The sequence below is a fragment of the Thermomyces lanuginosus genome (assembly GCF_041956635.1).
Source record: "Thermomyces lanuginosus strain ATCC 200065 unplaced genomic scaffold VTN49scaffold_17, whole genome shotgun sequence".
In the NCBI taxonomy this organism is placed as follows: domain Eukaryota; kingdom Fungi; phylum Ascomycota; class Eurotiomycetes; order Eurotiales; family Trichocomaceae; genus Thermomyces; species Thermomyces lanuginosus.
In genome coordinates, this window is record NW_027192351.1 from 58362 (window position 1) to 82028 (window position 23667).

The 23667-nt window shown below is 50.1% G+C and overlaps 8 protein-coding genes across 8 annotated transcripts; 3 read left to right on the forward strand and 5 right to left on the reverse strand.

Moving 5' to 3' along the window:
* Positions 1 to 798: 798 nt before the first annotated feature.
* On the reverse strand, positions 799 to 2866 carry VTN49DRAFT_533 (uncharacterized protein; the record flags this gene model as incomplete). Its single annotated transcript, XM_069413375.1, has 3 exons — positions 799 to 831; positions 892 to 2442; positions 2561 to 2866. 3 exons carry the CDS (start codon positions 2864 to 2866, stop codon positions 799 to 801), a joined length of 1890 nt encoding a protein of 629 aa, XP_069271224.1.
* A 3321-nt stretch (positions 2867 to 6187) lies between these two features.
* VTN49DRAFT_534 (uncharacterized protein) lies at positions 6188 to 7399 on the forward strand (the record flags this gene model as incomplete). Its single annotated transcript, XM_069413386.1, has 2 exons — positions 6188 to 6409; positions 6491 to 7399. 2 exons carry the CDS (start codon positions 6188 to 6190, stop codon positions 7397 to 7399), a joined length of 1131 nt encoding a protein of 376 aa, XP_069271225.1.
* A 222-nt stretch (positions 7400 to 7621) lies between these two features.
* On the reverse strand, positions 7622 to 8514 carry VTN49DRAFT_535 (uncharacterized protein; the record flags this gene model as incomplete). The annotated part of the gene is made up of 3 exons (XM_069413397.1): positions 7622 to 7882; positions 7948 to 8199; positions 8272 to 8514. The coding sequence occupies 3 exons, from the start codon at positions 8512 to 8514 to the stop codon at positions 7622 to 7624; spliced, it is 756 nt and encodes a 251-aa protein (XP_069271226.1).
* A 1116-nt stretch (positions 8515 to 9630) lies between these two features.
* On the forward strand, positions 9631 to 12465 carry VTN49DRAFT_536 (uncharacterized protein; the record flags this gene model as incomplete). The annotated part of the gene is made up of 1 exon (XM_069413408.1): positions 9631 to 12465. The coding sequence occupies one exon, from the start codon at positions 9631 to 9633 to the stop codon at positions 12463 to 12465; it is 2835 nt and encodes a 944-aa protein (XP_069271227.1).
* Positions 12466 to 12971: 506 nt separating this feature from the next.
* On the reverse strand, positions 12972 to 13429 carry VTN49DRAFT_537 (uncharacterized protein; the record flags this gene model as incomplete). The annotated part of the gene is made up of 3 exons (XM_069413419.1): positions 12972 to 13003; positions 13097 to 13347; positions 13416 to 13429. 3 exons carry the CDS (start codon positions 13427 to 13429, stop codon positions 12972 to 12974), a joined length of 297 nt encoding a protein of 98 aa, XP_069271228.1.
* A 698-nt stretch (positions 13430 to 14127) lies between these two features.
* VTN49DRAFT_538 (uncharacterized protein) lies at positions 14128 to 16591 on the forward strand (the record flags this gene model as incomplete). The annotated part of the gene is made up of 2 exons (XM_069413430.1): positions 14128 to 14961; positions 15011 to 16591. The coding sequence occupies 2 exons, from the start codon at positions 14128 to 14130 to the stop codon at positions 16589 to 16591; spliced, it is 2415 nt and encodes an 804-aa protein (XP_069271229.1).
* Positions 16592 to 18647: 2056 nt separating this feature from the next.
* Positions 18648 to 19361, reverse strand: VTN49DRAFT_539 (uncharacterized protein; the record flags this gene model as incomplete). The annotated part of the gene is made up of 3 exons (XM_069413441.1): positions 18648 to 18929; positions 19036 to 19154; positions 19217 to 19361. The coding sequence occupies 3 exons, from the start codon at positions 19359 to 19361 to the stop codon at positions 18648 to 18650; spliced, it is 546 nt and encodes a 181-aa protein (XP_069271230.1).
* Positions 19362 to 19656: 295 nt separating this feature from the next.
* Positions 19657 to 20766, reverse strand: VTN49DRAFT_540 (uncharacterized protein; the record flags this gene model as incomplete). The annotated part of the gene is made up of 2 exons (XM_069413453.1): positions 19657 to 20437; positions 20495 to 20766. The coding sequence occupies 2 exons, from the start codon at positions 20764 to 20766 to the stop codon at positions 19657 to 19659; spliced, it is 1053 nt and encodes a 350-aa protein (XP_069271231.1).
* Between the last annotated feature and the right edge of the window lie 2901 nt (positions 20767 to 23667).

The following is a 23667-nucleotide window of genomic DNA, read 5'->3' on the forward strand; positions in this document are numbered from 1 at the left end:
TATCCACATGGTACCCATTAAAGTGGCTTATCCGTCTTCACGTGACCGTGTGCTCTGCCACCACGACGAAGAGGCCGAGAGTTCTTGGGAACGCCCGGTCGGAACAGCGCCCATATTAGCCAGAAGGCATACGAGGAAGATGTCGTACAGCGGCCGTGCAGTACTGAAGATGCACTGGTCTTGTATCAAAGCCACACTACAATCTGCCGAGCAAAGAAGGCCATGGAGAGAACTCGCAGAAGCGAAAACACCTCGCAGTGATATTAATCTGATTAAGGTTTCAAACCAAATATCATCGAAGGCATGAGATACAATAGATAATCAAGCATTACTCACGCTGGGAAGTGAGCAAGTCGAAATAAACACTGAAAGATACCATTATCAATGTACACTGAGAGTAGTAAAAACTGCCCTCTTGGCCAGACGGAAGACATCAGCGACCCAAAAACAGCCGCAGTCAAATATTTGCCAGGTATGTACTACCGCAGTAGTACTCCCTGCGGCGGTTGTTGTTGTTGTTGTCGAAAAGCTGGTAGCAGTTTTGCCAAGCCATCGACAGCAACAGCGAATGAAGCGCGACATAATCGAGGCTCATCGACAACTCGCTCAATTCCACACACCATGCTGCGATGGGAACATATTCGATGGACAGAGCAAAGAAAGCAGTCGCGCTCGAGTAAATGCAGACTTCAGTGGCGAGTGTCTCGCTGAACTCTCTGACGGTCAGGCGTACATCCTTGACCGGGTAAAGCAACAGGAGCTTTTGGCGATCGTTGTGCGGAAAAGTCAACGCGACGATCATGTTTGACGCTCGATAGAATCCCAGTCGAACTGCGGACAGATCAGTGAACCACTATCAAAAAGGAAACACACGGCACAAAGTTCACTTACGAGCCCTACCGGGTCTGATTCATCCCCAGTCTTGACTGGTTGGGTCACAGACTGGCCTCCGCTAACTTCCGAAAGCAAGTCGGCATCAGCATCCTTGAGGTTACCCAAGTATAGTTGCGCATTTTCCAGCACAATTTCTTCTCTTTGCTCCATCCAATGCTTGAGAACCTCCATCGGCGGGTGATTACCACCACCTTTGCCGCCTCGTTTCTCACTATCCTTGCCTCGTCCCCCCCGTCCACGCTGGCAAGGATTGAAGTGAGCACGACGGAGATGCGCCGCAGCGTTGTAGTTCGCCCCGTAGCGCTTGCCGTTACGGCAGGCCTTGCAGTTGGCCAGGAACGTCTTGTCCGGAGAGATGTCGACACACACCCATACCTTGCGCACCACGGAATGGGCACGCTCGATATGGCGGCGAAGCTCATGCTCCCCATGGAAGCCGTCCGGCTGGTCGTTGCACAAGTGACAATATGTCTTGGGACGCGGGGGGCGCTGAATCGAGGCCTTGGGAATGGCAGCTACCTCTTTAGATGTGCCATTCTCAGACTCGATGCGGATCTTCTGACATGACTTGTCCTTAGACATGCTGTTCTGATCAGGAACAGGTTTGGGTGCGATGGGTCGAGCCCCATGCACTCCTTGACTGGAGGTTCGTCTGACAGGTTGAGACTGTGGTGTCATAGACACCTGAGAGCTATTGCTCCCAAATGGGGAAGAGGCCTTCATCTGCACTGATGAAGGCCCAAAAGGAGACATAAAAGAAACAGGAACTGGGGCAGAAGATGACAAAGGGGCAGAAGAAGAATCGGGGAAAACAATGGGAACATGGTCAATGTTTCCATCAAAAGTAGAATTGAACGAAGAAGACAAGCCCATGTCCTGACCGGACGCTGGCAATGAAGAAGCAAATTCGGTGGAAGAAGAAAACTGAACATTCAAGAAATCGTCCAGATTCGACTGAGAGGAGTCGAATCGGACCATGCCAAGCCCGCCACAGAGGGAATCAGTAGTTGTGCTACGGCTCATTTGCGTAGCTTGCATGCCAGCGTCCGTCAACTGATCGGGCAAAGGGGCACTTGAAAGCCCCGAGGCATTGGTGAGCTGAAACAGCTGGTCTGGAAAGCTCTGCTGTAGCTCATAGTTCATGTCATGGGTTCCACTCGGGGCATCACCACCAGCCGAGGGCAATGACAGAACAGAAGATGTATTTGGACTGGGACATACATCCTCCAAACATTGTTGCCTTGCGTATTCAGAGGGCGAATATTCGTTGACGAGGATACTGGTGCCATGTGGGCGGTAAAGCGGTGTACCAGTCGATTGCCGCCGGTTCTCTGAAGCAGCCATTCCTGGCCGTTGGTGTGCGATTGGGACCTGCTGACTCTGGGATCGAGTCATAGAGAAAGGGCGTGTCGACGGCTCATGGTGCAAGCCATCTTTCAGACGATAGATCTCTTGCTTCTTCGCACCGGACAGCGACTGGATCGATCGAGGGGTACTGCCCGACGAACTAGTCCTCCGCAAAATCTCGGAGTTGTCGGACTCGGGAGTCTGTATCATGTCAACGTGGAGGAATCCACATCTGAATGAACATGGAGAGGGCGTTGAAATAAGTTATGTAGAGGCAGCATGAGAACAGCAAAACATGGGAAAGGGGTCGGAAACATACAATGGCTCGTCGTTTCGCAGCGTGGGTCACGCCGGGAATGGTACGCGGAACATCTGAAAGGTGGTGCTTGGTGGCATTTGGCGCCCCCGAGCTAGCCGGCTTTTCATCGGTTTTTGGCGAGCCGCTGATGGCGGTGCTGCTGCTGTTGGTTGTCGATGTGGTGGTAGTCAGGAATTGGCTCAGTCGCTGAGCCCAGAGCTCACCGCGCTGCGATTCCGACAAATGTTGATGCTGAGACCAGAATGCTTCCTTGTATCCAGACACAGCTCTTGTAAAGAGCTCGTCATCCGTGATATTCACGGCCATGGGAATATTCTCTTTTGACCAGACAATGATGAAACGACTAATATCAGTAGAAATCAATCAAAGGAACAAATCAGCAAAAAACCAGGGAGGGCTGACTCGGGGTGGAGGGTAAAATAAATGGGATAATCTGCTGTCGATTATCTTGTTCTTGTCACACTGGATGGTGATGGGTGTTGCTTATCGGAACAGTAGTTGAAGGGTGAGGATAATGATATGAATGTGAAAATGATTTTCGAGACAAAGGCAGCTTGGGAAGACAAAATAAAATACTGTAGCCGACGCTGGCTCTGAGACAAAGTTGCCCAGGCCTTTTTACGAGTGCGCAGTAGTGGACGTCGAACTTTGACTGAACTGCAGCGGCCGCAGTAGCCGCAGCAAAGTGAGTCACGACTCACTAGCGAGCAGAGGCCGGAGCACCTACACCTAGCCAACCTGGCGGGCACCGGGCGGGCCGGGGCGGTGGGCTTATCCGTGGCCCGTGTGGGAGAATCATGGGCGACAAGCGGGTGGCACTCGGAGCAGCCAAAGTGAGGCAGCGAAACGGATTTGCAGTCGCATCAGCCGGACCAAGCAGAGCGCTGTGACATGATGCTGCATGTCTTCCTCATGCCAAATAATTGGGTGAAGACTAACTAAACTGGGGCACCGCCGCGACCAGGCTATTTGCACTGTACGCATTTGCAATTCATACTGTGAATCAAGCCAGTTTAGGCTAGTGTGTGGGATGTTCGCATGATCTCTGTTCGAGGCTTCCAGCACAACAAGTCTGCCTGAGGCCCTACACCGTACTCGCAGTTTGCGGCCTTGACGCCTTAGGCCATTTGCTCCAAGTCTCCTCTGGATAATTGGTTGCCTGAATCCTACAACGCATTGCATTTCTCTCGTGAATCCTCGCAGGTCATACTCGAAAGTCTCAAGTCAATATCCATTCTGAATACTCCGTACATTCTAACTTCTCACTTCCTTCCGTCGCTGTCGTCATGTCCTATCATTGGGTTCACACGGCCGCTGGACGCACTCGCCTAACCTCGAGTTAGTGAGTTTAAGTTAAACTAGCCAAAAATAGTTTAGAGCACAGTCCAAGCACAATGTGCGAATGCTCCATACAGTCTTCGCACCCTCCGACTGGACGAACAGATAGCTGACGAGCCCAGAGTGCAGAGAGCCAGTGACGAAGTTCTTGTTCGCAAATTGCTAGGAAAGGGGATCAATCCGTGGATGGGTCCGTAGTCACAAAGAACACCCTCGTCTGGGGAAACTTCGCTGGATCAAGTTGTCAAGTTGGTAACGTAGAATGTGATCCGATGATAGGCGCTGAGGCTTGGAGGTCACGCTGGATTCTGTCGGTCGAGACCAAGCAGAGCATTGTTGACCGCTAGCCGAGCAGTCGGCTAAGGCATTCAGGATGCCCAGTCCGGTCGGTATAGATATTGCCTCCTTCATCACTGATCACGGGACACGGACCTGGTGGACAAATGACACGGCCGTGAAGTTGGGCGCGAAGCTTACCGACTTCAACAATCCCGCGAAAGTTCACTGGCTGATTAATGTAGGTCTATTCAGTCAACTGGCATTAACAATCTCTAGCTTTTGGAGAGTGACTTTACAAGTATACCTATCTTACTCGTAATAGTTCGTCCTCCATCGCTCAAGCACAGTTTTTCTATTGGGGTCATTGTGGCATTTCTCATCTTTCCTGTATCAAGCCTAATTGACACCAAAATTCAGTGAGCACTACAGCTCCGGTTCCTTGGTTGAAACCGAGCGCTTGGCCGTGCTTGGAGAGGCTGGAGAGCCTCGTACTTTCGTATTACATTCTCATGCTCGCCACAATCATCGACGCGTCTTGCTCGTTGATTGTTATTATTAAGTAAGTGTACTATCTAATTGACGGTACTCCGTAGCATTTGATTAATTTCTTTTCAATGATGCCGTCTCCATACTGGGAAAGTCGTAATCAGACAACATAGACAGCGTGATGGGCCACTCTTGGGACATTCGGCCTACTGCTCAGTACACTACTCCGTACTTTGGACCTAAGTGTGTGTTTTCAGCATCGGATGGCTCCACTTCGATTTCTCCGAAACGATAAAATATTGTATGATATTGAATGCTAGTCACGACAAAAAGGCATTTGTTGGTGGCTGATTCGTACAATTATCAAGGTACCAAGACTGCAAGTATTTACTCTTCATGCACGGCATAGCAATCAATCATTGTTCTGAGACACGCAGCACCTTCGCTGTTCGCAGTCATCCCGACCTCGCTTTCTGCACATGGATTTGCTTTGCTGTTCATAGATCAACTCTCTTCTCAGCGTTTCGTTTCGCCACCACTTAAGTGTCTCTTAATGTCAGCCAGTAGCTTCACCTCCTTCGACAGGAGTCATCGTCCAGAGGCATCGTTATAACTACCAATACCGGGTGTTCTTGACGAGTTTGCCTCGAAAGAACGCGTTGTTATACGCCATACATGTAGATCTCGCGCATGATACATGATTGCAAGTTCCGATGAATGGATGGCGGGTTGAATGCGGTACCGCATTCCATGGTTTACGCTGCCGCCACACCAGGTACGTAGACTGTGACCAGACAGCTGCTAATCTTTGAAATCAGTCGCTACGCAGTCGACAGGAAAGTGGCTAACTGGCGATGTTCTTTTCGAGTAGCATTATCCTAAGTGCCGGTTAGTACGTTGCCAGCACAGACGTGAGAACCTCTGAATTAGCGAAACTATCAGGGAAAATTGTTGTACGGAGTACGCACTACCAGGAGCGACTTGTCATAGCTGCTATTGGAGATGTATCTTCCCGTGGGTGTGACCGATGATGTTGGCTGTTGCCATGATGGGAGCATTCAGTAGAATGCCAGTTGATGAAGCCCTCGGGTCCTCTGGCACTAGTGGGGTAGCCAACAGCTCACCTCTGACGTCACGTCCGTTTTGCCTCCCTTGATGCCCGTTTTTAAAACTTCAATCTTCGTCCCAGACTAAAGGACGACTGAACTTGGAGGTGGCACATATCCAACGAGCGAGAGAACAGCTTGCAGTACTGATTTCTCTTAGTCACTCCTTTGTTCGATCTGTTTCAAAGTGCCCAAGCACTGAATCTTCCAGATTCTTGAATCCACTAAATTAGTTCTTGGACGTGTCCGCAACTTCGCATTCATTCCCTCTCTTGGCGGGGAAACTTCCTAAACACGTGATTTACTAGTTGAACCCCTTGACCAGCATTCATCTGTGAACAACCGGAAACTCCTGGGAACCTGTCTTGGTGGAAGGTCTCAGTTACTTTATCTAATACGATTTTCATTTGCTGCAAGCATGCCGGAATCCGACGATACCCTTTACTTGTATACCTCCCTGACCGCTGGTTCCTCCCATATCATCACTGCTACATCCAGGCTCGAGACCATCCTCAAGGCGCACCGCATTCCTTTCAAGGCAGTCGATGTTGCGACTGACGATGCTGCCCGGCGACTCTGGGGTCGCTATTCCAAGGGCAGGAAACTCCCTGGATTGGTGAAATATAACACAATCGTGGGGGTAAGTACTTACTGCCCTACATTATCTACGGTATTTGTCTGCTAGCCACGTATGTGCTAATGATCGTGGTCGCACCGATAGGACATGCCCCAGATTGAGGAATGGAACGAGTATGGAGAACTGAAAGACCGATTGGCTTCGTTCAGGGACCCAAACGTTTTCCCATTCGAACCTTTCCTCGAAGAGCCTACCACCAATATCTCAGGCAAGCCTCCGGGTCCCGTACCAGCCGCGACAAAACCGACAGCCGACGCGGCGGTGACAGCGCCCACTGTCAAGTCTGGTAGTACCTCTCCGCATATTCAAATTCAGGATCCGCCGGTGACCACTAGTGACTCGAAGACCTTGGCATTGCGCCTGGCTGGCGAGGAGGCGGCCGCCAAAGCGAAGGAGAATGCCCGCGCCAAACTTGGTACCAAACCTCCCACCACAGAGGGTGATGGGAAACTACCGCCAACGGCAAATCCAAAAGCCCAAGGTACCGAGCCGGTTGAGACTGCGGAGGTACAAAAGGCGCGTGAGAAAGATGTTACTCGCAAAGCTACGGAGGAGCCCGTGGTCGGGTCTGCGTCTACAGAGTCTGGAGGCAGTTCACACCGCCATTCAGTGGCACCAGAAATCGTTGTGCCACCTAAGCGCCCTTCGCTTGCCGACCAATGCGCGGCCGTGTCAACAGCTAATTTCAAGGCCGAAAATGCGGAGGATTTGGGTCTGGTAGCTCATCATCGTGGATCCGCTGTTTCTGCTACATCTCAAGCGGAGAAAGAGGAAGTTGCACGCAATATCCGCAAATCCATTTCTCAGGTTCCTTCTGACGCTGACGTCAGTGCGTTGCGGGACAGCGCATCTGGGAATCAGGAGGAAACTGTCGAAGTAGTGACGGAATCGGTGCAGAAAGAGAGCAAGGGCGCCCATGTCGCAGAGGAGTTGTCCGGGACCAAACAGGATGCAAAAGCTCCAGAGGCGGCCGGAACTAGTGTAGAGGATTAGTATGGTGCAATTTGAATCTTACGAAGTCTATGACCTGCCAGTCTTTGATACCATGTTGTTGGCATAAAATCCCTCTTTGCTCCAACTGCGGATCACAGCATTCTATTCTGACCGACGCATCTATAATCCCTTGCAAACTGACATGTTAGTAGAGTAGATATCATACATCATGCTGAATTCGACAGGTAAATGATTAAGCAAGTCGTAGGTGAAGAAGTGCGATCAACGTCGCCGCTTTTCGACCGCTTCGCGCAACTTTGCGATGACTTCTGCTGGATCCTGAGCTCCGAATACGGCCGAACCGGCAACGATGACGTTAGCACCAGCCTCCGCAGCCTCGTCGATTGTGCCCAGGCCCAATCCACCGTCAACTTCGATGTCAAGCTCGGGATATCGTTCACGAAGTGCAGCCACTTTTGGCAACTCCGAAGGCATGAATTTCTGACCACCAAAGCCGGGATAAACAGTCATGACCAGGACCATCTGATCCGTCTTATTAGCGACATTGTCATATTCTTTAGAAATCTGATATGGGACACTTCACGTACATCTGGTCGCTCGATTTCCTCAGGATTCTCAAGGATGTCCCAGAGCACATCCACCTTGGTGTCGGGCTTAATGGCGATCCCTGCGCGCATCCCTTCCTCGTGAATGAAGCGGATGAGCTCCTTCGGGCTGGTGAGACGAGTCGTAGTTTTGTCAGCGGGATCCTTGGCGGCGACAGAGGAAACCGCGGCCTCATAGTGGAAACAGTAGAGATCGCAGCCGGCCTTCTTGAATTCTCTAACCCATTTTTGTGGCTGTTTACTATCAATACACGGGCTATCGATAGTTTCATCGCATGGAGTCTATATGACGAAACAGGGGCATACCTCGCTGATCATCATATGGCAATCGAACGTCCCACGCCCGCCAGGTGAAGATGGCCGTTCAACATGCGATCGAATTTTGGTCACGACGGGAGCACCAAACGTCATATTCGGCACGAAATGACCGTCCATGATGTCGACATGGAGCCAATCGGCCCCTTGCTTCATTGTCTTTGAGCATTCTGCTCCAAGGTCTGCGAAGTCTGCGCTTAGGATGGAGGGGGCGACAATAGCGCGGGGAGACATTTTGTGGAGTTTCTTAGAACTGGAGGGCTCGGGCGATCGTTGTGTCGTGCAAGAAGCAATCAACGTAGTACTCGTAGATAGAGTGACGGTACAGGAGAGAAGTGTGTTCTCAGAAGAATTGATTCGCTTTTTCGAAAGACACTGCTAAAATACTTTTTTTTCCCTGTGAAGAATTCCGCCTTGCTCTCCGAGATCTTGGTGACGGGCCCCGCGTCATACCTAAAGGCTTGGGGTTGCGAAAACCCCAATTTACCCCACCCAAGTCTCGAATCACCCACTTTCAAAGTCGAGAACCATTTAAACGGCCACCCATTTTATATACACCCAATATCCTGGTTAGAACGCCGCAATTACACGAGTTACGTCAACAATGGCACATTCTATTGGTTTTTAGGCAATCCAATCTGGCTAGATTGGATTATGGTTAAACGGAATATCAGATTGGTTGGGTGTTCTGTTAGTGGTCGAAACGGTTCTCAAGAATAAGAGATGCGGCGCTTACAGCCCGCCAATGACTGGTCTTAGGGGTCCTGTAGGGTATGTCGCTGCTGGGCGATCATCTGGCCAAAGTCTTTGTGATTGGTCAACAGGCTGAAATAAAGCAGAGAACCATCAGCTGTAGGACTTATGGTTGGCAGCATGGATGCGCCGGGCCGATGGCCGTCGCTCATCCAGCTCATGTCAAATCTTCATGCCCCAATGACTTCGCAGCCAGATGACATACTGTAGCGCTGCGGTTTTGGACAGTTACGTCAAGTCACCGGAGCGCCAACAGTCTGCTGGATGCCTGTCGCTATATCTCTCATCTCATGCCCCTCCTGAATGATGATGTTCGGTCCTAGTATCAGTCCTTGAGTTCGGTCGTTTGCCCTGGAGGCTTCTTTGTTCTTTTGGTTTTTTTTCTTCTTGATACCCTCCTTGCGTCTATAGATTTCATTGTTCGGCGTCTTTGCTGGTCAAAGAGCGAAGATCCGTTGATCGGATTCGCCATGCCATTCGAAATTTTGTGAACTACGATTCTATCTTTCATCGATCATTAGAAAAGCACGTCCCGGACCTCGATCCTAAGCTGATATCACCAAAGTCCAAGTGCTAGTGGTCTGGTAATCACTGCAAATGGCAAATCTCTCCCATCAGCTTGCGGGAATTGGTTCACCTCTACGGCGGGGCCGCATGACAGTGCTGAATACAATATTGGAAGATGCAAGAGAGGGTGACGAGCCGTGCAAGCTCGACCGAAGACAACCGGAAATCAGCAATGAGGTTCGGTTGACGACAGATTCCCACAGACGAGCTGCGGCTCCAACCTCCTCAACGTCGTCGTCACCATGTTTGGATAAAATGTGGCAGCGTCAACAGCAGGACTTGTATGATGCTTCAGATGAAGACGAATCTTGCCCGTCACTCTGCAGCAGCCGTCCAGGCAGCCCTGCTACGAGCTCAAGACGGACATCTGCGTGCTCCACAAACAGTCGGAATCAGTATCCTCGCATCACGATACCACCATCAACACTATGGCCATCGCTTCCAACACCAACCCCGCAGAAGAGCTCTCCGGTACCTCCGACGCCTCCGCCGAAAATACCATTATCGCCAGCAGCCTTGTCAATGCTGTCCGGACCCGTTCCAGCTGCACATGCGTTACCATCATTGGATGGAAGTCTTTCGTCTGATCAGATATCTAATGTCAGTTCGCCCGCGACTCCCGAGTTGCGTGCAGCTGCAGATGGACAATGGGGTAGTGGGAGAATACGCGTACGTCGGGATCAGGAATCTTTAACGAGCGCCGATGGCTCCAGTACAGGAATGCTTGCGGAAGAGGACCTCGTGATTGAGACGTCAAGTGACGACTGCAACCCACTGATCGAGAGTTTTCCGGAAATTCCTTCCTTGCAGGAGGTTCAAGAAAGTGCATTCGGTGGTGCCGGACTTCGTAGCGGGCCCGCGTGTGAAGGGGCCGACGAAATTGTCCTTCCCCCCGAGGCGATGGCAACTCTACGGCAGATCCCACTGGACAGTAGCGCTACGCCGTGGTCCGACTACCCAGGGCAAGGCAATGAAATGGTGCAGCTTCCCGAACCGCCAAGTCAACCTCCGGTTGCTGACGACGCCACCCCGGCTTCTGATCTGTCAAAATATAGCTTTACCAATCTCAGTGTTCCCTCTCCAAGGCAACTGTTTCCATCAGTTGATAGCTCGAATCAACCTACGACAGCCGTCGCAGAGCGGTTCTACAACGTTCCCTGGCGCAGGGAAGACAACAGCTTCGAAGAACAAGTGGCTGAGCAGTCGACATCAGATGATCATGGAGCTGTGACTGGGGATCCTTCACTAATTACTCAACCTCCCTCTAATCGCAATGAAAGAGCTTCGTTCGATAGCCAAAGCCATGACAGTTCGAGGGTAGTTTCCGTCCAAGAACTCGACCGATCTGGAGTCGCATTTGAGTACGACGAGCAGTATGATGAGCAGCTAAAACAAAAGGCACTCAAGAATCTCGACCGGACCAGCCTCTGGCTTGCAGCTCAAGCATCTTATCTTGCTGCGTTGCGCGAAACTAATCCAGCGAACAAGATCGAGTCTAACGACTCCGTCAAGGAAGAAGCTCGTGTGCTGTCGGGTTCTGCTTCCGCTCCTAGCAATTTGGCACCTTCTTCGAAGAATGAGGGTCCTGTCACTACTCGTGAGGGATCACAAGAAGTCATTACGAAAGATTCAATTTATTGGAGAGGCTTTCAGTTTCTCCTGCAGCGCTGTCAGCATCGGGATGCCTTTCTTCACCGGAATACTCGGTTCGAGGCAGTTCACTCTGTACGCGTCGGCCTCATCGATAGACACCTGGACGCCCTAATGGGCAAATTTGAGATTTCGAAGCCAGAACGACCGCCTTATACAGGCCCATTCTCGCGCGCTCCACGCAATTCTGATTCTCAGCAGGCATTTGCCGAGCAGAAGCTATATTCAGAACTAGAAAAGGAGAGGATTGTGCTAGCACAGCTGTACCAATCATTCTGGGCGATCGAGGCACTGCGCTTTCTGAACGGAGGTCGCCTCTTGATCAGTCCTGCTGGGAAACGACTCGAGAAGGCCAATGCGGTCGGATCCCTTCCCAAGAACATACAGAAAAGGAGCAGATTGCGAGTGCTGGATCTTGGCGGGCAAGCAACTGGCGGATGGGCATGGCATATTGCGAACGACTTCCCCAATGTCAAGGTCTACACGGTGGTGACTGAAGACCAAGTTGTGAATCGCCACGTATCTCGACCTCGAAATCACCGACTCGTCTTGGTGCCACATTTGTGGAAGCTTCCCTTCCGTGACAACCAGTTTGACGTCATTTCTGCTCGGTCAATGCATGCTTTTCTCAAGTCTGTGCGCCCAGAGGGTGAAGATATGGACGAGATCGATCTATGTCTGCGCGAGTGTTATCGCTGTTTGAAACCAGGGGGCTGTCTCGAATTTTGCATAATGGATGCAGAGATTGCTCGTGCTGGTCCCTATGGCAGTGCTACATCTGCCGAATTTGCGGTCAATCTGAAATTGCGAGGCTATGACTCCTGCTTGACAAAACGGTTTGTTCACCGGTTGATCAATGCCAACTTTGTCAACATCAAACGTGCATGGATGTTTTTGCCGATGGGTGTCGAGCCAGCGAAGCCCCAACCACTGCGCGAAACGCCGGATCCGCGGGTCAGGACCCGGTTCAGTAACTACGAAGCCGTCCATGGACCCGTTGGCAGTACTGGCGACATCGCCAACATCACGGGCCTGCTTGGAGGTTGGATGTGGGAGCAGTGGATGCTCAAGCTCCAGTTGGAGATTGGCCACAGCCGAGACACGCTACTCAAGAACATTGGCAGGGTTTTCGACGAAGGGCGGAAGCAGGGCTCCGGCTGGACGACGTTGAACGGCTGGACCATGAAGCCAGGACGTCGCGAGGCGTCCCAGTGACGACTCTGGTGGATTGATGATATTCATTCATTTACGTGTAACTGATGAGGGATACGGACATTTCCTATAGAACTACGTAGTTCACTAATGATATTCGCTCGTTAATCAGTCCGCATCATTTTGTAGATGCTAACCAGCCTTTCCTTGGACCTTGAGAGCATGTAGCCAAGTACCTAATTACGGCATATGTTATCCTTAGTGCTTGTACCACGGCCAAAGTCCTCATTACTTCATGTTAGAGTCATTGGCGAAATTCCTGACAAGTGGACAGTCTCTCTCTATTCCAGTCATTTCAGCAGAGTCCCGAGGACGTAGCGAACCGCAGCTGCATCCGACGTATCGGATAAAGCAGAAGAATAATAGATGCAGTGCCATGCAGTGATCCATAAGTCTAGTCCACACGCTTGCATTCGCCCGGGTATCTGTTATATTGCAGATTGAACTATCAGAGACGATCGTCCAGTCATTCAGGCAAGCCGCATAGAATCTATCAAAATTGTCCACCTTCAACGAGCTTTGCTGGCCTGATTCGCAGCCTCTGTAATGGAACGGTTCATCAGCATTCGCCCAAAACAAATAAAACAGCCTCGTTCAAAGCGGGCCAACACCCATTCGAAGGAAATGAACACACCTCTTCTCGTTGCATCTTCCAGCAGACTTGTATCGACCTGGGACTGCGGCAACACGACATACCGCACGACACTTCCCCGAATGAACATGTTCTTAACCGACGACAGATGCGGATACTTGTCTAGATCGAGGACATCAACGTCATCGAGCTTGATATTGAGGTACTGGTCGACAGCTTTCAACGTGCCGCGGATGCGAATGTCATTTTTGAGTTCGACGGTGACGACCTGGTTCGTGAGGGTCTTGAAGAAGCTGTTCAGTGGGCGAAGTTAGTTGCTATCAGACTGGAGGTTTGGACAGGGAAGTGGCATGTGGAATACCTGAAGAATAACATGGTTGCGCAGTTAGATGCTTGAGAGGCTGCGCGGGAAAGCAGAATCAAGTTTCAATGCTTCGGTTTCTTTATGCAATTCTGACTATTGCATCTCATGAGGCTCTTGTCCGCTGAAGAGGCACAAAATTGTGACCCGGATGCAGATCCTGCAATACGTGATAAATTAGGACGAACACATGCTGCTCGCAAACAAGCGCCAACTGGTGTAAGAAGCCATCAACTATCGTCCATGTACTGGAAAAATGTTTCTCCGGACTAATAAGTTCTTAACGATAGTCCTAATATGGTTAGTACAGAATGCAAATCATGGAATCACGTGCTCCCGAGTCCGTTGAGCCTACCAAACGCGTCGGTTGCGACTCCGCGTCAGTCGTGGAGGCCCCATTACGCGCACAGTTTTGCAAAGCGGATGGAATTCATAATGACCATTTGGATCTTCTTTCGCAAGCTGATTATCTCTCTTTCATGATTTCTGGGCTTGATCATTCATAGAATGTCTTGATATTACGAATTCCAAGAGAGGACAAGCATCGCGCCCGTCGAAAAGCGTTCAATCCTGACCTTTGTCAACTTGGTTACCGCAGGAAACCCGCCATCCTCCGTACATACCATCCCCCACTACCACAAGTCTCTTGGGATATTCTCCCATTTGGAAGCGCTCCATGGGTAGAAATTCATTCGTCGGTCGGTCTGGCACGATGCCACAGCCGAAGACTCGAACCACACAGAATAGTATTACACGATCACGGCCAAAGGGCAACACTAGCATCCTCAATTTCTTCAGCAAGACAGACGGCCCGCGGTCAAGGCAATCTCGGATTACGGAGTTCGGAGTGAAAACACCACGCTCAACCAGCAACATTGGCAATGGCCAACCGAAAACAAATAATCGATCTACAAAGAACGATGAAGGGTTGTTCTTTGGTGGGGGAAAGTCCCGGACGGGTTCGGTGGGGACTCGCGAGCAGTCACCGGATGTTCTGGCCTTGCCGGACGACAATATCACAGCGGACCCAGCGGAAGGATTGGGCGAAAACTGGGGCAGTCCAACCAAGGAAGTCTATATTGATAGATTCAACGAGCTTGGAGGGTCAAATAAGAGGCGAAAGATCGAAAATCCGGATTCAACAAGTTCTGCGACAGCACGACAATATCGAGGGCCGTTCATCGAGGAATCTGACTGTGAGAGTGACAGCCAAGATGAAATAGTTGGGCACGGTGATACACTCTCTAGACAGTCGGAGGAACCCTCTCCCGTAGTTCCAGACGATGGCGACGGTACCGGACAGCCTTCGCTGTTGAGGACAGCCACAAGCAAGGACGGAGAAGAATTCGAAGATGATTCAATGGTCAAGAACTTTGAAAATGTAGACGGTGCATGTGACAGCAATGATTTTGACGACCTGTTTGATGAAGCTGATGTGGAAGCACTGGAAGACAGCGCTCTGGGCGATACTTCAGCCGATCTATCAGAGGATGCAGTGTCCAAATGTCCAATATGCCAATCATCGTTGAGTGGCTTGTCAATTTCAGTGAGTGACCCTTTCGTGTGTTCCATGGCCAATCTCTAACTGCAACCAGGAAGTTTCAGTCCATGTGAATGCATGTTTAGATGGCAATTCAGCCTCAGTTTCCGACAGAAAGGAACAGCAAGCGCCTCCGAATCATCAGGCCAAGCAGGATAAAACGGAGATCGCGCAACCTGGACAAAAAGATTCACTCGGAGACACTGCCAAAGGTATTCCATCTGCCTTCACAAAGTTAATGGCTGGTGAAGCAGAAAGTTCGGCATGGGCTGCCGCCGCTGCGCGTGAAGTCGCTTCCAAAGGACGACAAGCACACGAACGCAAATGTCCATTCTATAAAATTTTGCCAGGATTTTCCATTTGTGTGGATGCATTTCGATACGGTGCCGTAGAAGGTTGCCGAGCATATTTCCTCAGTCATTTCCATAGTGACCACTATGTTGGACTGACAGCATCGTGGCAACATGGACCCATCTACTGTAGCAGAGTCACAGGGAATCTTGTTCGACAACAACTCAAGGTCGATCCAAAATGGGTTGTTGACCTGGAGTTTGACAAGACAACAGAAGTCCCCGACACTGATGGAGTGAGGGTAACAATGATTCCTGCGAATCATTGCCCTGGAAGTTCTGTTTTCATATTCGAAAAAGTCATGAGTGGTGGCCGGCTCCATCGTATTCTCCATTGTGGTGATTTTCGCGCATCGCCCGCACATGTTCAACACCCGCTGCTACGGCCCGAGGTAGTTGATGAACACACCGGGAAACCTCGACAGCAACGGATCGATGTGTGTTATTTAGATACCACATACCTCAACCCCAAGTATGCGTTCCCTCCTCAGGAGGATGTCATATCAGCTTGTGCAGATTTGTGTGTGCGGCTCAGCAAGGACAATGGCTCTGCCAATGAAACGCTGGGTTTCCTCAAACGAAACTCTGAAACAGGCTCCATGAACAAGTTTCTCTCCGGTGGCTCGGGACAACCCAAGGCGTCGAAGAAAGAACAACAAACGCCCAATGGCCGGCTACTTGTCGTCGTCGGTACATACAGCATTGGCAAAGAACGCATTTGTTTGGGAATCGCTCGAGCATTGAAGTGCAAAATATACGCGTCACCCGCAAAGCAGCGTGTGTGTGCTTGTCTCGAAGACCCGGAGTTGTCCTCCCGGCTAACCGACAACCCCTTGGACGCGCAAGTTCACATGCAGTCTATGTTTGATCTTAATCCAGAGACGCTCAAGGAGTACCTAGACTCTCTGAAACCGCACTTTTCCCGTGTTGTTGGTTTTCGCCCAACGGGTTGGAATTATCGCCCGCCGGGTGGGCGTCTTCTCGATAACCCGCCGGTGTCGACTGTGCTGCAGTCGCGGAACTGGAAGACTCCCTTTTCTGTGGACGATCTCGTCCCGCAGAGAGGGAGCAACAACGAGAGCATGTGCTTTGGCGTTCCATACAGCGAGCATAGCTCATTTCGAGAGTTGACTATGTTTTGTTGTGCTCTGCACATAGGGCGGATCATACCGACAGTCAATGTCGGCAGTCAAACCAGCCGTGAGAAGATGAAGGCATGGATTGACCGGTGGGAAGCGGAGAAGCGCAAATCAGGATTGTTCCCTGTTAAGGGTGAAACGTGGTAGGTACCTTGCATGAATTGAATATTGTGATGTATATACAACCTGCAAATAATGGTGTCCTGCAAACGGGCAATATCACCCATGTGGCCCGAAACTTCTACCGAGTAGAGGTGCAACTACCATGCTCCATGGCTCATGACTTGACAGCATCAATTAAACAATTCCTGCTGTAGAATATTGAGCAGGCTATGACGGATGTCGAAGCAACCGAGTGAATGGACAAATAAGCTTGGCTGATAGGGCTATCTCAACTGCCGAATTCTGCTATACATACTATTTCAAGCCAAAGTTGCGAGAGTATTCCCATTTCTACGTACATCAACAGTTGAAAGCAATAAACAATTGACAAACTATATATTAGGCAAACACACAAAGATATGCGAGTCATCAAATATTCAACAACTGCAATGAGTTTTCTGATAACCGCTCGTATATCTGGTATGCAAAGCTGGATCGACGATTACCTCGGCTGAAATGCCTCGGCCATGTTGTACTATGTATACCGCGCTGTCGACACACGTCATCCACTCTCTGGACACAGGAGTTCCGGGTTATTGAGGTCGTTCGACACAAAGAGTAGAATCAAGTAAGTCGGATGAAGGTTCAAGTCGTGAACGTCATTGGTTGTAAACTTTATCGCTTGAGAACTGTCGGCAATCTGAAGATCATCATGGTGAAGACCGGAGGTGACATTAATCGATCGAAGTTAGGGAGTCATACTATCCTGTCGACAGTGTCCGTGGTTCGGTACTGGTGGCATGGGAAATTGATCCTGCAGGGAGAGTTGCTTCACCGAACATTCGCAGAGTTTTGTTGGCTCCCTTGCTGAAACTCGAAAACTAGGTCAAATGGATTCTCGATGACCGTAGTGAGAGGCCGCAGACTCAGAGTAAATTCATCGGGCAACTTGCCAGAAGAGTATGCTGGAAATCCAGATCCCCCAACGCTTAGTGAGCCGCTGGATTCCCCAGTGCGGGTTATCGTATTATTACTATTATTCGTATCCTGCACGAGGCGCTTCGCTCTCTCCAGGAGTCGATCTACCAAAGTAGCATGGGATTTCTTGAGGTTCCTCCGTACGGTCGGCATCAATAAGAAGTTGCACCGCACTTCGCAATCCTCTCGCAGATACAACCCTTCTTTAGGGATCCCATATTGATCCTCTCCAAGCTCACGGTGACGTTTCTCGCCCGGTTCGCTCCCCAGCACCTGCCATTTCCCGCGTATTTCTAGACCGGCCGGCGCATGAACGTGGCTTTGTACCCCTGTCGGGATATCGTGCAAGCATGCAGTGTACGTGACATTGCTGACAAGGGGGGTGCCGGGGATATACTCAATTCGGTCGGTGATCTCGTACCAAGCCGAATCGTATTCGTCGGGCAATGCATGGGCCGGCGGAGCGCACGGAACATAGCGCGTAACCAGCGGGTTTAGGGTGATCATCAGATCATGGTCGTGAAGCATATCCAAGACAAATTGACGCGGGATATATGAGGGGATCGGCGTGACTTGCGTTAACACGGATCGTCGCGACATCATCGCTCTGGGCCCATCAGTTAACTTAATTAGCTGCATAAGCGAAACGAACTGTAGTTTTGGTACTCAGTACTGGGGAACAGTCAGCATACAATCACATCAAGTTTGATGAGGGAACTTTTGAGCAAAGACAGCGGCTTTATAGATGGTCTCTATAAATTGCTAATTAAGTCTTTTGATGAAGAGAGATATTAAAATCCACGTCGTGACGGACAGATCCCTTTTCCGTAGTCGTCAGGTACTCAGGTTACTGGCCAGGGCTTATCATTACTGTATCGTTACGGAAAGGTTTCCATTTGTGTCAATATTACGCAAGTCTGATTGGTTGGAAATCTCCAAAAATAGCCTAAATTGTTTGGTACACGTCACACTTTATTACGACAAATCTCGAAATTTTCGAGATTTTGTGAGCGAAATCTGCCATCCACAACGCGTCAGGCAATACAATCCAACTCTCAACTTGTCATTCGTAGTATATTCCTTGTCGTAACGCATGTTCCCGCTTGTCCGCAGCACTCTGTGCTCATTTAGTTATCTGGTCCTCATTGTACAACAATTGTTGGGAGCAACAGCTTGAATGAGGCGGAGTACTTCCCTGCATTTGAGCCGCGAGACTCCCTCTCGGCACCATTCCGCCTGTCAGCCTCGATTCGAGCGATTGCGCCTCGCTGGCATCCCTTTTCGTCACGAACACGGCGCCCGGGTTCGCGACAGCTGGCAGGCCAAACATTTCATTGCGGTCGGCGATTGATCGCACTTGGGCCGACACAGACCCAGCAGTCGGTGGAGCGTTGAAAGCACGAGCCTAAACCCTGACATGTCAGCTTAAACTTATCGGGACTTGGCAGGGGTGGATATAGAAAAGTAGTCCCTTATATCTCGCAGGTATGAGTACCCCATGCTTGGCATACCTCCAGAGACTGGATTTGTCGAGCATCCTCCTGAGTGATATGGCTCTGCGGCTTGCGGGTGAGCTCGTCAAGTTTTGCGTCGAAATTCATCTGTTTCGAAGCCAAGCTGTGGGCAGTGGCTACACTGTTCTGTGAGAACGCTATCTATGATCCGACATTGGCGCTGTTTCTTGCTCCATACCAGCAGGCCCTCCTTTGATCGGGCCTCTACCTGTCAGTTCGTTTTCCGCCTGTGCGATCACCGACACATCCCCTGGGGTGATGCGCTGACCGGCCGCAGCCGCGCGTTTGAGGTCTCCGACGGATGGTAGCTCGTTGAAATTCATGTTGTCCCTGGAATCTTGGTTCGGAAAGATAAAAGTTACCCGCGGTCAGCTTTTCCTGGCCAAACAACCTCGCTCTGGAGTACTGCTACGGAGTTCTCTGTTTCGTTGAGGCAATACTACTTATATCGCGAATCAGCCTCACCGGCTGACATGATGTCAGAGTGAACTTTACGCCATATGCCGTCAGTGGCAACACAAGGGGGGGATAAACATGATACAGGTGATCAATGAGATCCATTGATCCAATGAATAACTTAGGGGGAAGACGTTTCACTCATTGACCATTGATCTCTACCTATGGTTGATCGTCATATTCCACCCAAGTCTTCATCTTAGCCCGTACATGCTCGCCATATACTACGGAGTTATTCTCGTCATCGACAGACCGTACAACGCAATCCTCGCCCGGCTCAAAGAAGAACGGCACACTGAATCGTCCAAATTTCGCCGAATCCGCCCCGTTACCGTTTGTGGTCGTCTTGAAAACAGGAGCGCGCACGCGGTGCATTGTTGCCACGAATCTACCGCCCGATACTTGAGCCATCAGGTCTCCAATGTTCACCACAATGGATTCGGGAATGTAAGGTGCAGGCACCCATTTGTCGGAGGAGTCCTTGACCTCGAGTCCTCCCGTGGAATCTTGGTGGAGCAATGTGAGAATCCCGCTGTCGGTGTGTGGAGAGCAACTCAGTTGGACCGTCTCACCCCCGTTTGTTGAAGTCAAGGTCTCTTGATTCGGGTGTTTCTGATCAGCAAGGCTCCGGGGCGGATAGTGGAGTAGCCGGAGGGTACTAATTGAATTACGCAAGTAAGGCGCAAAGAAGTCACTCGGCTTCCCCAGCGCGGAAGCCAGCAATGACAGAATTGATGATGAGAGTTCCTGCAACTCTTCATAGAGCTTCTCAAGGCGACTCCGATATGGAAAAATCTCCTCCGGCGGCCAGACATTTGGTTCAGAGAAGTTGAACTTGGATGACTTTGTGATCTTTGATGGGGATTGAATCGGACGAGCAGAACCGATCTCGAAACCCTCCTTGAGGTTATCCGACGCGCCTTTAGGCTGCGTAGGAAAGTATCTAGGAGCACGAACAGTTAGTTGGCTGGTCTGCGTCCCTTGATATTATGACAATTACCCTCTGTATGTGTTCTCGTTTTCTTTTCTAAAAGTCTTCTTGGCCAGTTTCATCTTTTCTTCCTCGGGGAGGCTAAAGAACTCCCGCGCCAAGTTGAAGATGTCGGCATGGTTGAAAGTCAGTGGCGCATTGATCAGGTATGCGAATCCGGTCGTCGCAAAGACATTATACAGCTGGCGACTTAGATCATCCAACTGCGTACGTGTTGGGCCAGAAGGACTCTTCAGAGGAGCCAGGTCAATGATGGGGAGAGATGAGAATGTTGTCGACATTGTAGCAGTCAGAAGAGGGGGCTGGCAAGTAAGTTGAAGTACATACAATTACTCTCTATGAAACTGAAATATTGACCTCGCAGTTGCCAGCAGCACGGAGATTTATACGTAGGAAACTTCACACGGAGATCTCCGTGTGACCCGTTCAACATTGTCCCGCCAGATGCCGGCGCAGAGAGACATGTGCTCATTTGCCTTCTTTGGAAACACAAGTGCCAATCAGGGCCAATCAGGTACGGAGGGCACCGAGTCGCCGACGGAGACGGAACGAACACCATGACCCCCCGAAACCTTGCATGCTTCTCCATGGTCCAACAGAATGCTGGAGAGGTACTAGGCATGAGCTTTATATGCGGAGCATTTCGTTGGTTGGTCGAAATTCAATGACGTCTATGCGGCAATGGTTGGGCCCCGATCACATGACCGGCAGCTCAGAATATCAACCCGATCACATGACAGTTAAGTAACTGCTCACGCATTGCACATGGCCTGTACGAGGGCAAATCACATGACCGTACAGCCCTAAGCACTTGGCACCAGCACCGACGGCGAACGGTGGCTATTGGGAACGATGGCAATCGAAAACAGGCCTTGTGTCGATGGTTGTATGCTATGTGAACAACACTGAAGATCTATGTGCGGTGAAACCCAAAGGCGAACAAGTTGTCTGTCCAAGAATCGAGACGCCGGCAATTGGGCGGGCCACGAAGTGCGATGAATTTTGCCCATGCCCTTCAAACGCATCGCCAGCATAGTTCGATAACTCATGCCGCAATGGGGTTTTAACTAACTGAAACAGTCCACCGAAACACCGAACTTCATGGCATGGGAAAGGTTATCTGCAACTGTTTCTCGCGGAAGTAGCTCCCTAAGACTTGGGTCATCTTCCATGGCTCTCTGAAGTCACCATGATACCGCTAGTTCAGTGACTTGTGGCACGTCCCAGCTCAGTATGAACGTATTCCAAGCCGGAAAAACGGTAAGAAATTGGCCACTAATGCTCGTTAGCCTGTAACAGTGAGCAGTACAATGGATGATGCCTCTCAATCATCTCAGTATACTGGAACGTTCTTTTAAAGCCGAATTTGTGGTGACTGAGTCACTCTGTTGATAAACACCGCAGGGCTTGATATCATAACTCATCCGGTACTGATTACTTGAAGCCGTCTCGACGAGACATATGACAGCCGCCAGGCTCTCGTAGAATGCTCTTTGCTTCGGGAAAGGAAAAAGAAATGGCAGAAACCACGCCTTTTAACCTACTATAACGTCTAATTAGTTTTTTGGAAGGTCATCAGAGGAATATTGTTTATAGATACACTTACTCATTCCAAGTTTCCGATCGCTCACTGCAGGAACTGCGGGGACACGCCCGGGGTGTTGACATTAAGCTGCAAATTACTCACACATTCAATGATTATGATTATTCTCTTTAGAGGTCAATTGGTGGCCTCTTTCATTCTGCCACAGTATTCGAGGCCCGTGGTTTCAGCATACTGCCGTTTCGCGATGAAGGGAAGAGAGTAACACATCCAATTCCACGGAAATATCTGGTTCCGGAGTGGGGTATGAACCGTTGGTAACTTTGTTGGTTTATCAGAATATAGCAAAGTTCTGTACTGCCTGATTGCTTCGCAGCAACCGTTTGACTTCGGAGTCCTGTTAGTCTGCTTATTGGGTTAGCATACTCTACGGATTTACTACTTGCGTTTGGATGAGGGTCATTCTGGCTGCCCAATGGTTTGGTTCTGGCGCCCATTTACTCCGCACGAAGTACTCCATAATAGTGAATTAAAGCGTTTCTCTTACCCAGATACTGAGGGTATTCCATAAACTCGCATGGAGGTACATGTATTCTAGTGACTGATCAGTGCCGACGTCCCGATGTGCAATGAGATGGGCGCAACTCGCACGGATCTTATCATGTGCGCCACCGCATGATTTCGCCCTAATTCTTGATGATAACCAGCAGTGTGCAATATGACGAACGTCCAAATCTTCTGTCGGAATAATCCGCCATTCTCTCCTTCCTGGCAACGACAGTACGCGCCGATTTCGAACACGAGGTCACGAACATGACTGGCCAGAGTTTTTCAGCGTTGATGCAATGCTGGGAATGAAATCAGAAATTCGGGGTCAGCATTAGCGGTGTCAGAATCGCGAGGAGGGACTATGCTGCACTGTAACCCAACTACGAGGACCATACTATGATCCAAGCATACATCCATGGAATCGGCCAGCTGGTAGGAATCAAGGAATCCGTGCTAAGACATATTAGGAACATCTCGGGCCATCCATGCGGCAAATGGTGTGCCGTTCAATTTGTTTGATGTACTCCGTACGAGTAGTTCAAGATCGATCGCCGGGGGGGTGGGTTTCTGGCCTCGGCTCTGCAACCAGTAGCGACGCGCAATCTCCCCCCAAGTGCAACGCCAGAATGCTTATCGTCACCCCATTGCGGTATGCCAAATTTTTAAGGGCGTCGCAGGTTGTAAATGCCAAGCGTTTATCCATGAATTTTTTAACCAATCATAGATGAGCAATATATTTCCTCCTTCCGAAACCTGAAGCTTCCGGCATCACTTAATGAATCAAACCTCTTAACGGATCAGTTCATCACCTCTACGCTTTTCAACCTGAACACTATCTCCACAAGTCTATACGGCTCTATCTGTACTCACTTCGAAAATAGGGGCCCTTCGAAATTTGCAGTTGTGTGCCATATTCCATGGCAATTGTGTGTTTTCTGAACAATGTTTGGTGTGGGAACTCCCTGGCGACAAGGGCGCCAACGTCGGAGATAACAGCTGCCCCATGTTCGATAGCGTTCACCCATGCAAGGTAACAGCCAACTCCGGTTTCCTCAAATGCTTGAATCAATCCAGCCCACATTATTGCTTG